Source organism: Phaenicophaeus curvirostris, chromosome 3 (genome assembly GCF_032191515.1).
Source record: "Phaenicophaeus curvirostris isolate KB17595 chromosome 3, BPBGC_Pcur_1.0, whole genome shotgun sequence".
Lineage (NCBI taxonomy): Eukaryota > Metazoa > Chordata > Aves > Cuculiformes > Cuculidae > Phaenicophaeus > Phaenicophaeus curvirostris.
This window is the reverse complement of record NC_091394.1, coordinates 45,627,663-45,644,195: the sequence shown is the minus strand read 5'-3', so window position 1 is coordinate 45,644,195 and position 16,533 is coordinate 45,627,663. Positions and strand designations below refer to the sequence as shown.

At 39.4% G+C, this 16,533-nt stretch overlaps 1 protein-coding gene across 10 annotated transcripts in view; it reads left to right on the top strand.

Annotated features, from left to right (window-relative positions):
* Window positions 1-16,533, top strand: part of MTCL1 (microtubule crosslinking factor 1) — a 109,935-nt gene that overhangs the window by 66,970 nt on the left and 26,432 nt on the right. For 4 of the 10 annotated variants that reach the window (XM_069853846.1, XM_069853853.1, XM_069853849.1 and 1 more), the window contains 3 exons: window positions 5,428-5,550; window positions 9,034-9,264; window positions 10,844-11,032. In XM_069853846.1, the coding sequence (XP_069709947.1) occupies window positions 5,428-5,550; window positions 9,034-9,264; window positions 10,844-11,032 (543 nt within the window). The remainder of the gene's footprint in view (window positions 1-5,427; window positions 5,551-9,033; window positions 9,265-10,843; window positions 11,033-16,533) is intronic. The other 6 variants (XM_069853852.1, XM_069853848.1, XM_069853854.1 and 3 more) reach the window with 2 other exon arrangements.

Below are 16,533 nucleotides of genomic sequence, written 5' to 3'. Positions count from 1 at the left end.
ATGATTTTAGCAGAGCTGGGTTATGGTGGGAGGGTGAAATCATTCTTTAACATCCAAAGAAAAAGCAAGTGAACAAGTGAGAATTGCCCTGACTAAATGACATGGAGGAACTAAAAAAGGTAACACAGTGCTTTATGGAGCAAACATACAGCAAAAAAATCAAAGGATTGCTATGGCAACAAATGGGAATCAGTGGGAAAAATGGTGAATAATTTTTCATCTGGTGAATTTTGCCTATTTTACCAATGACATATCCATAAACAAAAGGCAGTTTCCTTTAAAGGTCTCATCCTGTTTATTCAGAAATAATAAGACTTTCTGGAGAAGAGAGGTTTCACTCTTTTCAGATGACCCAATACAGTTTGTTGCAGTATTTGATACCTGATTCCCTAAAATGGAGCTGTATCTCCTAGCTCTGATTGTTCCTTCAGAGGATATCAGTTCTCCCTTACTGGAGTAGGTATATATAACCAAAAGCAAAAGCACTCATCTTTGCATTTCAGGTTTGGATTATTTTCATACATGGCTTTTAAAGACTCACACATTTGTTTCTGTTTTGAAAACACCACAAAATCTCTGAATTCGCTTAAAAGGAACAGGTTTTCTCCCGAGAATTAAAATAAAATCAGGTAGGCTAGAGAATGTGAGAGTATGGCTTAAAAAGCAAGTCTTCCACAAGTTCTAGTAATGAAGTAGGAAGAGGTCACACTGAAGAATAGTTTCTTCTCAGCTGTTCTTAATTGGTTTATCAATTTTCCTTACTTATCATGACTGTAAGAAATAGAAAACATCTCTTTTACTCTGAATTAATACCTGGTTTAAGTGTGGACCAACCAGATACAGTGATATGAAAGTTAGGTAAGTCACTTTACCACCTGCTTTGAATCAAAACATCTGTATGGATACATTTTAGATATATGAGGAGAATTTTGGTCTCTGTTTTGAGCTGGGTTTGGAGTGTCTGTGCTCCTTCTGTGCAACTTCCCTAATTCCACATGAGAGTTGTTAGCTGAATGGCTTTTGCAGCAGTTCCCAGCCATGTGTTGAAAATTTACACATCCTTTTCTCTTGCCTTGATTTAAGATTTTGTTTTCCCAAATAGGAAGCAATAAATGTTTTATACATTGTGACTTTTAATTCTTCTGGGAAAAAAAAAAGAAAGAAATAAAAAACAACCAGCAAACAAGGACCACATAGAAAGTAGAAAATAGTATCTCTTAGTGTCCACTGTCCACTATTCCTCCAAAGCAAAGTTGTGGGAAGAAGAAAGACAAACTGGTGCTGACAGTATTCATTCCCACCAAGATTAAGGGCAGCAAGAATAATTTACTTTGATGAATTGTGTTCTTTCTTTCTATGCAAGATTCCATAAAGGTTTGCAATACAATGGCTTAAAAGACCCTTTATGATGTAAATCTGAATATTCCAGTCCTGACTGAACAAGATGAGACATCCATACAATAAGATGGATTTTTAAAGACTTGGAGGAAAGTGTACTGTGTTTTCTCAAAATTAAAGGCTCTCCATGTAAGCACAGACAAATAACCACACAGCTGCCTATTACACACTAGCAACTGGACTCTGTGTGATTTATTTTTAAGGGGTGAGGAGAATAGTACATCTTCAGCAGCCTCTATGAATTCATTTAGATATATGTTGCATGTAAAAAGTAGTAAAAAGGCACTGGAAGTTCCTTTGTGATTTGGCTGACTGTATGCATGCAATTGTCAGCTGTCACATGAAAAAGTAGCAGCTTCTAAACTGCATGGACAAATGTAAGGTGCGGATATCAAAGCATATAATACAGGGTTAGAGGAGCATCATAAAATATTCATCTTTTGGCTTTCTTAGAATTGCACGCAAATGCTGGAGAGCATCTTTTTACCCTGCCTCCTCAAGCCTTATTTTGTTACATCCATCCTGGAAAAAAAAGTAGACTGAAAAGAAAGACTCCATGAAATTTGATGTTTGCAGTCGTTCCATGTAACTTTATTAGGGTTTCAGGCAAATTGAGATTGCAATTAGCTATTGTAAAATGGAGAAATCAGACAAGTAAAACGTAGCCATACCTCGTGGTACATGGCAATAATGTAAAGAGAAGTCATGGCTGAAATGTGGGACTGCACAGGCTGTAAAGTAACCTGAAAAGCCACCAACATGCTGAAGTGGGCAGAAAGGGGTCAGTGCAATGAGGGAGCAGTGGTGAAGACCCCAAAGTGTGGATGACTTTTCTCTGCATATCCTCTTGAGGTAAAGACATCGGCGTGGATTAGCTTGTTCTGGAGTGATAACAAGTGAGAGAAAAGGACTCAGCAGAAGGATTTGGTACTGCCTGTCCAAGGGGGCAGGAGTGTAGGTGAATGTGAGAAACTCAGTTGCTGCTGAGCTGCAGATGATCTACAGCTCTATGTACAGCTGTTTCTGTGGTGCTGTGATGGAGCAACAGTAGCTCATAGTTCCCATTACATTGTGTTTTTGTGTCTTGTAGTGAGTTTGTGTCTGTTTCTGTGGTGTTGGTACATTGTGTGGTGACTGTCATATTCAGGGTGTTTGCTGTTCCTCGTGTAGTGTGTTTTTTAATGAGAACAAAGGAGACAAAGAATGGAAGTTAATAGGATATCAACTTTTGTGTCAGTTTTGTAGTCATGTTGTTTTTTCAAAACAAAACAAAACCATGATTGTGCCCTGCTGATTATGTTATAGGGGCCTGGTATCCACTTATATAATGTCCATCAACGTAACACCTGGTACCTGAACTGCATACACAAATATCACATGATAAATTTCTACACATTCTTTATTCACAATCCAGATGTATAGTAGCAATCTATTAGGCACTTAATCAGTCTTCTCTACCTTTATTTGAGCTGTATTAATCTCACTGCTTCTGGTAGAAATGACATTGTACGAAATTACAGAGTATGAGGAGTCCTCAGGTTGCACTGGAAGGCACAAGATGTGCAGTTCTGTGTTCATGCATTAACAGCTTTTCAGCACATTTAGTGCTTATAAAAATCTTAATGTCCTTGAAGAGGCAAAGCAATCGTAAAAAAGATTTGTACTGTCTAGTGTGCATGTAATAGTCTATCTGCCTTTACGATATAGTTACTGCCTTCCTAGTAATTCCAACAGCTATCACATAAACCCAGTACCCAGGTTTCCTGAAATTTGGCTTTGCATGGGCTGCATGTCTATCAAAATTTGCATGAGTTTATAATTTTCTTGCCCTAGTTTTGCAAACATAAGGCATTGTCGGTATATATGTAACTATGTGATTCCAATTAACGCTAGTATAAAATAGAACAAAGCATCTTTTAGCAAATCAACATTCACTGGAAAACAGTAGTATGACTTTAATAGGGAAAAATTAAAACTTTACCTTTCTGGTAGCTTTTGCTGCTCTGATCCCGCTTCGAGTTTCAGAAATCCCAAGGCCAACAATATTTTAACTATCTAGATGGGTAATCATAGGTCTATAGAAAGAGTCATATTAAGATCAGTTATGCTTTCTGTATATTTTAAATTAAGAACGTATGCATTTTTACATGGATCATGCTGTTTCTATTTCTGAAGGCACATGAGATATTTTAAGTGATTTTTGCCAATTGCAGAGCATTACCATGCTGTGTCTGTTTTCGCCAGACAGATTTTACATGATTCTGGCTGATTTTGATTTCATAATAAGAAGGAACATGCATTTTTTAAAAGTTATACCTGAATTAACTAGGTGCATTGGTTCTTATTTAGCCTGATCAGAGTAAAATAATGCAGAAACTTCTGATGAAAGTAATTTTTCCTTTATCAGACAAGAAATCTAAACTAATATACCTGCACATAACCATCTCATAATTTACAAATGACTGTGCAAAACTGGAAAATCTCATTGCAAGGATTTCTTTCCAGATTATTTTTGAGTCCAGATTTTGGCCTTGTGGAATACAAAGTATCTGCAGACACCATGAGGCATAAGATGAAATTGATAAGGAAGATAATGTACTGTACATGTTATTGTGTACCTTTCAGAAGGCTGGAAATGTCTCTTCCTCAGGTACAAGACAGATGTGCACAAGTCAATAAGTGAATCAAATAAAGAAGGAACTGATAGGGCCCAGAAAGTATTTATAAGGTGACTTTCATTGTTCAACATAGTGTGGTACTGCAAGTGGTTTATCAGATGCTTCCATCTACCTTACCTTCTTTTTCCTGAGAAGAGAAGAGGATTGTCTGTTCCAATAACACATACTTGCTGAATAACCAAAAGTGTCCCAGCAAGGGATGCCGGGGTCCTAACAGTGGCAGCAGCTGGTTTTGCTCTTGGGAATCTCGGGGAGAGGAGTCGGATGCTGGGCCTGATACTGGAGGGGAAGTGGCAACACAGCCCACAAGGAGCAGTCCCATGCCCTGCATTACATCCTTGCAGCTGCTGACGTTGGAGCATGCTGGATGTCAGCCAGTAGGGAATTTGGGATTATGCTTTGAAGCCTGAAGCGATCCCTTCTTCAAATGCATTGTTAGTTTGGGAAGTAGTAGTTAGGTGCTTTAGTGGTTTTGGTGATCACACATGTGAAAAAGACAATGTGTGGCCAAACATCATCTTTGTACAGATAAATCCAGTTTAGCTCCAGTGTGAGACAGACAAAATGAAGGACACAAAAAGTTCTGATCAGGAGTACAAGTGTCACAAGAATCAATAACAGTATAAATAATGAGGTCTGCGTCTCTGCCTTTTTGTGTCTTTGTTTTTTAATTAAGTAACTTTCAGAAGTAAAGTGGGAAAACTTAATGGGAATAGAAAATTGAAAGTATTAAAATAGTGTTGGACCTGAAAAGGGAGATACTTAAGCATTTTATTCAGATCTCAGGCTCACATGGGTTATCACCATGATATTTGTGGAGTAATTTTGAGTAGAATTTCCAAATGAAGTCAACTTGTGCAAAGCTGTCCTATATCTGAAGAAAGGGACCTTATATGCTTAGTTGGTAAACTTGTATAACTAGGTTGGTAAACTTATTAATGCTATGCCATTAACTGCCTAATCAGACGTGTTGCAAGTGAATAATTAGGTGCATCTTCTGCAGTAGTGTTAAAATTTTGTAGCCTTGATTACCATAGAGACATAGGCTACCAAGTATTGTAATCCTGTAAATAGGAGTTCATCTGGCAAGTGTTATTGATGGTGTGCTGTCTTAGCTACCCAGAGAAGAGGGTAACACCAGCAAACCAGCTTTCGTTTTCAGAAAAAGCCACACAGAAAATTCCCACACATATTTAGGGCATTGCTATTTATTTGCACACTGTGTTTTGATTTCAACTATGGATAACTGCGAGTTGTGCAGATGTCTTCCTGCAGTTCTTTTATGTTTCTGTGTTTTAGACCACAAAGATACGTTTTCTGTTAAATGTATCCCTTTTATCCTGGTGATCAGCTCAGGGATTCCCATGTTTTACCTGTACAGAATATATCGATACAGGAGCTTCAGGCTCAGCTTGAGCAGGAGACGAAACTTCACCAAGAGGAGCAAGAAAAGTTTACAGAAAGGATCATCCAGGTAAATATGAAACCTGTCTGCTGGGAGAGAAGTGTGACCATAATGTATGGCATGGACCTTGTTTGTCAAGACCATGGGAACGTGTGTCCGCACAGCTGTGCCTGTTTGAGCTCATCTGAGTGAATGAAGAATCTGGAAGCTGGAGGAATGTAAACTCAGATGTATCCCTTTGAATCTGTCTTTTCTGCTTGGTGGAGAGAAGTTTTGTCCTCCCCTGTGTAGGGGAAGTCAAGGTAGAGATGCAAGATACTGCATGGGGAATTGTATCAGCCCCTTCATCTCTGTGAGCCGTCAAACGGTGTGTTTGATCTCTGGAGCACAGTTTGGCACTGCCTTATTCTGACTCCTCCTAGCCCAAAGAAAATCTAACATTTCTCTGAAGTCAGAGTTGCTACACACTCAGCTGAGAGACAAACCAGCAGTTTTTTTCATTTCTTAATGCCCTGTGCTTCCAATGCTTTTATTCATAACTGGTGAATAAATCATATTTTGTTACATGAACTCCCCCTGCTCTTTTAAAGGCTGGAACGTACTCAATCATTTTGTGATCTCTAGCTTCTAGAGCAAAAAGAATCTGTTGCTAATTTTTGCAGGCTGTTTGGCTCTTAACAGAAGTTTACTTTTTAATTTATTTCATGGAATAAGTTCAGCATAATTGTTGCATAGTGTAAAGTGTTTTCCCTTGTGCCAGCTAATCTCATTGTAGCCAAGTGGTATCTCTATTTTTTCATAAGTAGCTTTAATTTCCAGTTGATCTCCATAGGAGCTTTCTCATGGAGGTTTTTGAAGGCAACCAGTAAATTGATTTCCTTCCTAGTTACCTTGGCCATGAAAGCTTTTTGGAAGCTATGCCTTTTAAAGTTACGTTCCATTGAAAGGCATAATACCCTACAAAGCTACTTCAACAGAGTCTTCTGCAAGTATTTGTGACCACAAGAACTTAGATCATAAAGGCCAGTAAAAACAAAGAAAAAATGCAGCAAAATCAAAGCTAGGTACTCACATTGACAGCCAGTGGAAATGGGAGAAGAAAAGTATCTTCTAGATTCTTCATTTTTTCCAGATTATACCCATCTTGTTGATATTGTTCCTTTTTTATCATCTTCCAGGATTTCTGGTGGAAATGACTCAGATCTTTGCTCTATTTAGTCATAACTTCATTTAGTGGAAGAACTTGCATCAACACAAAATCTATTTGGTTTTCCCTGTAAAAATTAAATGTGAAACAACCCCTTTTTTTTTTAGTATTCCATTTTCTGACAATGTTTTATTATATAAATTGATGTGTGCTACCAGCGTGCAATCTCCATGAGTGCTATTAGAAGTTGAGTGTATGGGTTTTGATCTGTTATAGCTAATTTTGTTCCAGACTACTTTTAAGTTGCATTTTAAACCCATTTAAGCTAGCAACTACTGTAAATAATTTTAATTTATTCAGGAACTATTTAAGGCAAAGTAGCATAGATGCTGAGAATTTGCATTACATCAGAGTATATCATGTAAAGGGCAGAAAGGTTCTTAGTAAACCATCTAGTATGGACCAGTACCCTGTGTCAGAAGCATCTAAATGTTGCCATGAGAATCAAGCATGTATTTTGCGTGCTCGCAGCCCAGAAGGTCAACCATATCCTGGGCTGCATCAAAAGAAGCATGGCCATCAGGACAAGGGAGGTGATTCTGCCCCTCTATTCCTCTCTTGTGAGACCTCATCTGGAGTACTGTGTCCGCTTCTGGAATCCTCAGCCTCAGAAGCATATGGAACTGTTGGAATGGGTCCAGAGTAGGGCTACAAAGATGACCCAAGGGCTGGAGTGCCTTCCCTATGAAGACAGGCTTGAGAGAGTTGGGCTTGTTCAACCTGGAGAAGAGAAGGCTCCGAGGAGACCTTATAGTGACCTTCCAGTACCTGAAAGGAGCCTACAAGAGAGCTGGAGAGGGACTATTCATAAAAGCTTGTGGTGATAGGATGAGGGGGAAGTAGTATAAACTGGAGAGGGGCAGATTTAGACCAGAAATTTGGAAGAATTTCATTGCTGTGAGAGTGATGAGAAACTGGAACAGGTTGCCCAGTGAAGCTGTGGCTGCCCCATCCCTGAAGGTGTTTAAGGTCAAGTTGGATGGGGCCTTGGGCAGCCTGATCTAGTGGGTTGTCCCTGTCCATGGCAGGGGGGTTGGAACTAGATGATCTTTAAGCTCCCTTCCAACCCCAATCAATACTGCTATGGTTCTTAGCAGTATTAATGGCTAGGGGCTCCATGCTCCTGAAGAAGTATCTCTGAAGTATTCTTCATTCCTGTGTGAATGTTGCTTGTTGTGGGGCTTGTTCTTACGGTTTAAATCATTGTGGTTATTAGTGTGCTGTGGCGTTCGCAGATTTCATCTATGGAGCTGGTCAACAAATAGAGAGAGGCTATTGTGCCACAGAATGGAAAATGGTAGAAACTGGTATCTGTAAGCAGTGGCTCTGTACTCTTTTTTTTTTCTGCCTGTGCAGATGACACAAATCTGATGCTTAAATGCCAGCACGACTTCAGCTCGCTCCTTATTTATTTATTTAGTAAGCCATTGTCATCCATTTTCCATCAGCCTTTTCTTGATCATTGTGAACAAAAGCTTAGTTAAAGGGGATGAGATGCTGTACAACAAGCTTGTGTGTGTGCTGTTTGGCCCAGATCATGCCATGGTTTGATTTTGATATATTGAGGGAGAAGTCACATTCAAAGAAAATAACTCAGGTGGCCTTGTGTTGAAACAGATGTAATTGTAGTGTGCTCCAAAGGATGAGCTTTTCCTGGTGCTTCTAGCACTAAAACTGAGAGATGTGGTGAATGCCATGTTACTGCCTATTGCTCTCTCTTTGGTTGCTGCACGTATTCCTGTTCTGGTCATATCAGAACAAGAAGTCATTTACTGTGGTTGTTCAGATGTGTCTAAGTACAAACGGAGAAATCAGACCAGTAGTTGTATCTGAGATACTGGATGTGGTTCCTTGGGAAGTGTTGCCCTTCCAGATGTGGAGGGAGATGTAGCCAGAGGAAAGCATGAGTCTGTGACTGGGGAGGAAACAGTCAAGTGTAATATTCCAGGTTCTCTGGAGGTCCCGTCTTGCAGGAAAAACTGCAGGTGCATTTAGGAGGTGTGATATGTGCAGCAGTGTGTGATGGTGGCTGTGCTGGGAACACACTGCAGGAATAATCTCAAGACAGAGGGATAATGTGAGTGGTATAAAAAGGTTAACAGCAGCAAAGATATGATGTATATTTAAAGTAAATAAACAGTCCATTTCCATAGCAGGTTACTCAGATGTGGTTATCTAAGCTACTGTTCTCTAATATCCTCAACAGTCATAACTGCTGAGGAACTTATTCAGCCAAATTCAGTAGCTCCTCACTACTGATACTCAGGTTGTCTCAGCCAACAAAGTCCTGGAGACTGCCCCAGGACAACCACCCCATTGACATGATGTCTGTCATTCCATTAAAGCTAGAGGAGGAGCATATGCAGACCCTGCGGAGGAAAGACTTGGAAGTGCAGAGCTTGACTTTGCAGAACAAACTGGAAGAGAAGACCTGGAGCCAGGAGAAAAGTCTGCTGCAGCAAGAACTCAGGCATTTTAAGCAGGACACCTTTCTCCTGTATGTCAAACTGAAGTGGCTGCTGAAGCATTGGCGGCAAGGCAAGCGAATGGAGGAGGAAGGGGAGGACATACTAGAGGTAACTGTCCCACCTTATTAAATCCATTGAAATTGTAAGTTTTGGGGGTGGTAATATGTCCTCTCTTTAAATGTGGACTCAAAATATGATGTAGCATCAGTGACCTTATAATTACATATAGATTTAAAGGGGCTTGTGCTAAAATGTATTCTGTATGGTACATTACAGATCTCCCATTTTTAAATGGAAACCCTTAACTAGTACAGAGACCTGGTCTTGAAAAATTCTCTCACAGTAAATAAAATTTTAACTAGGTTTCAACGATACGACTCCTAAATAATTTTTGGAAAGAAATATACGTTTGTCAAGCTGTTGGAGTCAAATCTATTTAGATGGGTTGAGTGCTGTCATTTTTCTCATCGTGTGCACAGTGTGTTCCTTGCAAAGCCTTCAGCAGTACAGATGGATACGAACTCTGGTTTTGTGTTGGCAGAATTATACAGCTTCTTGTGGAAACTTATAGTGAATCATTCTTGTTTGTTCCTCTTCTCCGTACACACGTCTATCACCGTCAGCAGCAGTACACAGTAGTCATGATGGTGATTTTCCAAGTAGCAACTAAATAAGGATCAGGGATTTCAGAAGTACATAGCAACCTGGAATCCCCAAGCTGACACATGTCAGCCAGAGTGTGATTGGCAGCCAGCACGCACTGTGAAGAAAGGAGCTGCTGAATTGTGTTGACTTGCACATTCAGAATCACCATTTGCTTTGGAAAACTTACCTAAATTAAAAATAAGTGGAAAAATGTGTTTACCCATTCTGATATCTTATCCAAACTTCTTGAGAATAATAGTTTTATTTTGCAGATTCATGCAATTCTGAAACCATTTGCTAAGGCAACTAAGTAATTTTTCCTAGTATTTCTGATACTTAGGTTCTTCATGTTTTCCAGTGCTTGCTGCATTTGGCAGTACAAGCAACCTTTCAGGTCTGGTAGGAGTATGCTTAAGTTGAATACTCCAGTGTTTTGTATTCTTAGATAAAAGGTGGGTGAACATCTTTACCTTCATCTGCTGTGTTATTATGAGTCACAAACAAGAGATGAGTAGCTAAAATAATTTGTGTCTACTTTCCTTCAGCTATACTAATTTGCTTCTGTGGAAACTAGCTCATCTTCTCATATCAAAATAACTTTCTTTTTGTTTACTGTTTGGATTTTTGACTGGTTAACTTACAGTCAATCCATCTCCAGTCATTTTTGGAGTCATGTGTTTTGCTAATGTATTAGAGAGAATAAAATGCTAGATTTCTGTGTCTTGATCTCCGTATCTTCATCAGAAAACACACCAATGTTTTGTATATTTTTTCATTAATGTGTGGTTTATTATATCCATCAGGCTGCATTACAGCTGTACACACATCTTCTCAGCTGCACAGATCTCCTATTCTGCAGACACACATATGCAACATGTCTTATATCACCCAAAGATCATTCCCTGTAACACAGAGAATAGAATCCGATATATCCCACCACAGGGGTGCTGGGGAAAATAGTCCCCTGCCCTTCAATAGATTTCTGTCGCCCCCCAGGTAAATGGCAGAAGTGTGTTGATGTGTCCCTTCTCTTGCATTTTAGATTGAGCATCCTGAGGCTGTCTCAGACTTTGGCATTCAGTCTGAGCAGAAGAGAGATAATGCAGAACGAGAGGAGGAGGAAGAGGATGTTGTGTTTGCACTGACAGATTTCTCCCAGCATCCAACCACGGAGAGCACAGATCATGGACCACAGCTGCAGACTGCAGAATTATTGCAGCAGCAGAAGCAGGTACTCTACTATTTTGTATACCATGCCCTGGGAATGGAAACTGGATTTTCCAAGGGAGTTAAATTTCTTCTGCTGCTGTGTTAAATCACCTAGAATCATACTTGTAAAAATACTTCTAGCTACACAGCAATTACAGTGGATTTCATCCATTATATTTATATTTAATCAGGAGCCACGTGATTACTGTTCTCCTGTTGGCAGATGCTATCAGTGAAAAATCCTATTTCCTCTTGTGGCTGTTTGCCCAGAAACATCTATCAGTATGTGATGGTTTGCAGAATTTACATGCTTCTCTTTCTTGAGCACATCTATTGTATTCTACTATCAAGCTTTTAGCAAGAAGAGGTGATTCTATTTCCTTTGAATAATTTAAGAAACTAGCACGTGTATTTAATGTTTCCCTTAGAGATGATGGGAAAACAATGTAAAAGTTTCTTCCTGTCAATGCAAATGTCTAAAAGCAATTCATGCTGACTTTTCCCTGACATCTCCCCTGTGCCCTGCCTGTGTGTGTCCAGAGCACTGCAATATGTCCTAGCTTTTTCCTTTGTGCATTTAATACACAGTTCTAACAATGAATAATAGAAAATATTCATAGGGTACAGACTTAGGGCTTCCAACAGTTCCTCAGCATCTTCTTATATTTTTAAAACGGCAGTCATTCAGATGAAAGCATCCCATTACATCAAATTATTTGCAATCACAAGTAGAATGGAGGGAATATTCTGTATAAAACACAAACTCGGTGAAAAAGGTCTTGACACTTTATGCCTTCTGCCCCATCTCTGTCTGCACAGTGAGAGCACTTCACTGGTCTCACTGCAGGATCTGGGGATCATGTGTGTCTTTGCATTTCAGTTCTTCGCCTTGAATTCCCCAGACTCTCAGGACTATATACAACCTGTTTATTTGTTATCTATATGTTCTCATAGATACACAGCAGCAACAGTAAGTCTGTCATATAATAAGGTAGATTGGTGCTGGGAGATGCACAGGTTGTCTTTCAACCTACCTCTCTAGTTCAAGATGTAACTTAAGTTAGAATTTCTGTTTTAATAACAATAGTAGAGACCTGTGGTCTTTCTGCTACTTCATTTTCTGCTTTAAGTTTGTACACTCTTTTGCTTTACTTTTTCATAGTACTAGCTGACAACTCCATTCTCTAGCTATTATTTAATGTGAAGTGTGTTACCAATGTAATATTCATTTGATCAGTTTGACATTTGGAAAGATTCTACCTTGCCAGTCACCCAGACCTATTGCTGTCATCCTCTCAGCAAGCTCTTCCCTGGTATAAACTGGAGAAGGCCATGGCAGAGATGCTCCTGAGCACATCATTTAACTGCATTCCATCTGTAGACTGATTTAATCAAGAATCAATTAAGTAGTTATAAACCAACATACTTTCTCAGTAGAAACTCTGTTATGTACTAACTTTCCATATAGATCTCTTAAAATTACTAAGAACATTCAAATAAATTATGTCTTCTTTGAAATAATCATTGCTTAGGCGTTAATCTCAATTATGGAGGCAGAACTGGGTAGTAATATTGCTTATATTTCATTTTTATATACATTGCATAGTGCTCTAATGCAGTAGTTCCAGCTAATCTTTCTTAAAGAAATAACCATAGAAACAGACCACATCTCACTGTCCTTCTTGATAGTGAATAAGGTGTGATATCCAAGTGGACTTGGGAAGGTAAAATAGGTATCTTGCCTTCCACCAAGGAAAAACCTGTTATTTCAACACTGCAAGAATGAGTCAGTTTGCTAAATATTTCTCATTTTAAATGCTATTACTTGTTTTGCCTACTTACACTAGTGAATCTTCTACCAAGCACTGTGTCTATTGACGGTCATGTAGAAAGAGGTTTCAGTGCTACCAGGCTTGTATTTGTCAAGGGCAAGAAAGGATTATGATTATTCTCTGGCACAGAAATAGGAAGCCCTAGTGTAGGTTAATTCTGATGCTGTCATAAATTCAGTGCATCGGAAGTGTCTTCTAGAGGATTGTGACAGAGAAGTAGCTGTCTGCACATCTTCTGCAACCTCAAGGCTCTGCCGGAGCCGAGCTCTGCCCTCACATCCCTTAGTATCAGTAGCACTGAATAGTCTATCTCACTGTAGTAGATGGCATGGCCCTGTAAACCTCCTGTGTGCCGGACCATGCCGTGCTCACCAACATCACAGCCCCTGGTCCTGCGCTACACATGTTACAGGCTTTCACCCATGAATGTCGACTTAATTTATGTATGATCTAAAACCACATTAACTAAACTTAGCTAGAGCAAGAAACTGTTTTCCCTGTGTTTTCCCAGCTTTAAAAATTCTGAGAGTATCAGCAGACCCCAAAGCATGTCATTCCTGAAGGAGCAGATCTCAGGAGTTCTCACTTCCCAGTATACCATAAACTAGTCAGGCTGCACTAAAAAGCACCCAGGGTTTTGGAGGGTGAGGTGTCTTCCTTAAGACCTCAGCTGGAAATAAGCACTGTTTATGTAGGGAATTTGGGGTGAATGAGGAGTCTGAAAGCCTCCAAGGTTTGCAGCTGCCCAGAAGAGCCTGAAGTTGCTAGTTCTGCCTGGCAAGCTCTGAGATGAATGACATCAGCCCTTCTTTCACATTAGAAAGAAAATTTTGCAGTAGTCTAGGAGTGGCTGAGGTAACTAGATCAGAAAAAAGAAAAGGCTTACTGTAACTTGAAGTAATTAATATTTATTTTTAACACTTAATGTTAATATTTAATGGCTTATATTTTCAGCCCGAACTCTTTGCTGCTGACTTTTTCACACTGCCTGGAATTGTTTGGAGAAAAATTATGAATGCTGAGGCCTTAATTTCAACCAGCAGCCTCTAATTTTATATTATTACGATTTGAGGTACTTGACTCAGGAGAAAATATACATCTCACTTGTCTGGGATTTTTATGTGGTCAGTGAGTGGAGGGATGGAAGCATAGCAGAGAGGAAAGGGGAGAAAAAAAGGGCTATTGGTAAGAGGCAGAGTAGATGGGGGCTCTCAGAGGAGCCAGTTCATCTTTCTCTTCATGGCATTGTCTGTGGGCTGGTAGCTGGAGTTCACTGCCAAAAGGGTTGGGAAAGGAACTGGCATGGCTTGAGACCGAAGCAGGACGTCTGGTCACAGGCAGGAGGTAAGCAGGCAAGTTGGGCTGGAAGTACAGTAGAGGAGGGCTTGCTGTAAGTCAGCATTTCTATGCATATAGTAAGAGATCAGGGAGAAGAGCCTGTGGAAAAAGAAGAGATTTGGTTCAGTTGTGGAAAGGGTGAGGTGCCTGTTGAATGCTGGAAGATGAAGGGAGTAGGAAGAAAAGAGTTTGCACGTCTGTGTCCCAGTGGAAAAAAAACATTAAAAAGCGATACATTTGGTTGTTGCTGGGGTGGGGGGGGAGGGGGAAGAAAATCCCTTGTTAGACCTGGTTTTGTTCACACAATGTTTGTTTTCAATTCTTATCTAAGAGAAAAGCCCAAAGAAATAGTAATTAAGACCTAAATACACTATCATTATTTGCACCAAGATCCAGGTTCACTTTTGCCTGAATCTGTAACTGCACAGAGGAAACACACAATTCTCATTTGCTGTTCAGGCTCCTGACCTTGTGTTTTTAATTGACTGCTCTACTAATGTGTTTGTAATAACAAACTGTGAATAAATTCTTAAGTGAAGTTTTGAAAGTAAAAACGAGCTATGATTAAAAGCAGAAGCAAGCTGCAAACAACTGTTCTAGTCCTAAAGTTTTCTAGAGTGGGAGGCTCCTATCTCTTAGGTTGACTCTACTTAACAGAGATTTCAAAGTCTTGGAATTTATAATAATTGAGGTTTATTACATTAAGTTTTTACTTATTATCAGGTGATGTTTCCTTTACTTCTATATTCAGAGCTGTGGATGCAAAACGACTTTAAACTGCTTTTGTACTTCTCTCATCTTAGATTACTTGTGAATCAGTCAGGTTCCTCCATGCTGTAAATTTTGGTAACTGCAAAAGTACTAAAGAGCCAGCTCCTTGCATGGGAGACTTTCCAGGGAGTGACAGCCATGCCCCATTACTTCTGCCTGTACAACATCCCTGGAAGGAATGGGAAGACTCTACAGCATTCCTTTTTGTGTATCTGTGGGACTTATTCTTATGCAAAGGCTGTTTGGCAGTTTTACCAGCAGAAGTCTTAAAGCATGTCAAGATGTAAATGTTGTATTTCAGGGCACATTGTCTCAAAAGTACTTTGTCTGTTCTACAAAAGCACTCCAGTTGAATAAAACAGAAAAAATAACCTCACGGATCTCTCGAACTTCAGACTGTAAATACAAAGTCATGCTAGAGAGACTTCTCTACAGGAATCAGAAGTGTGTAACCAAAATTGGATTTATATTGGCAAGTAAATTAAAATCCCAGCAAGCCTGGGGGACACCTGGGATACTTGTCTCATAACAGTGGCATTGATGTAATGCCTCTAGAAATAAGACATGCCCTCATCCCAGTAGGATGCAAACCTGCAATGAGGCACTCTTGGTTCCTCTATATACTAGTCCATCACTTCTTTCTTGACAAACCTAATTTTACAGGACTCTAAAGCTATCAAATGTATACATAGGCATGAGTGATGTAGCTTGCTTTAATGCTATTTGGTTTTATTTTGATTCTGCTTCATTTTATTTGTGGAACCTTTAGACTATTTGGGCAGAGAAAGGTGTATGCGCTGTGCCAGGAAACACGGAACATTGCTTTTAAATGAAAGCACTTCATAGATGTTTGGGGTCAGGGTTTTCAAAGAGGATGAGGCCAGATTTTGATGGGCTTGATACCCAGCAACTCCTGTTGTGACATTTGGGACAAATCTTCAAAAGAGCTCTTGTTCTGATTGCTACACAAGAGGCTTGAGATGTTTGGATCATTTAGCCTTAATTGGATATCAGAACAAAAATTCATCATGGAAACATAAAATCTCATTACATATTGAAAAGCAGGTGATCTTATATGCATGACAGAGACTGCTTCTTTATAGTGGTAAACTGCTAATTGGCATTAAATGTTAATGGAATTAATTCTGCATCTGTGGTTGAGTTTCTTAAAAAAACCCATGTTGTACACCATCACATTTCATTAGCCCAAACAGATTACAGGTCAGTCTGTGAGTACCTGCAGTCATTTCAAGGTATCTAGCATATTTTTGCTGATGAACAAAATGGCTTGGAAAAAGTAGGCCACTTTTGTTTTTTAAAGAAAAAAGGCACCATGGTATGTCTGATTAGTGATTACAAAAGTGGGTGAGGTAGGTTCAGTGAAGCCAAAAATCTGATAAGCATTTGAAATTTGTTTAGTTATTTCCATAATATTTTATATGTATTGTCATTGAAAAAAAGCACATGAAAATTATTTAGACTTTCACACATACCTGCTTGTTTGACTTGTCTACAAAGAAGTCCCTGTGTAGGTACTTTATGAAAGACCAGATAAGGGAAATTGCAGAAAGTCTCCACGTGG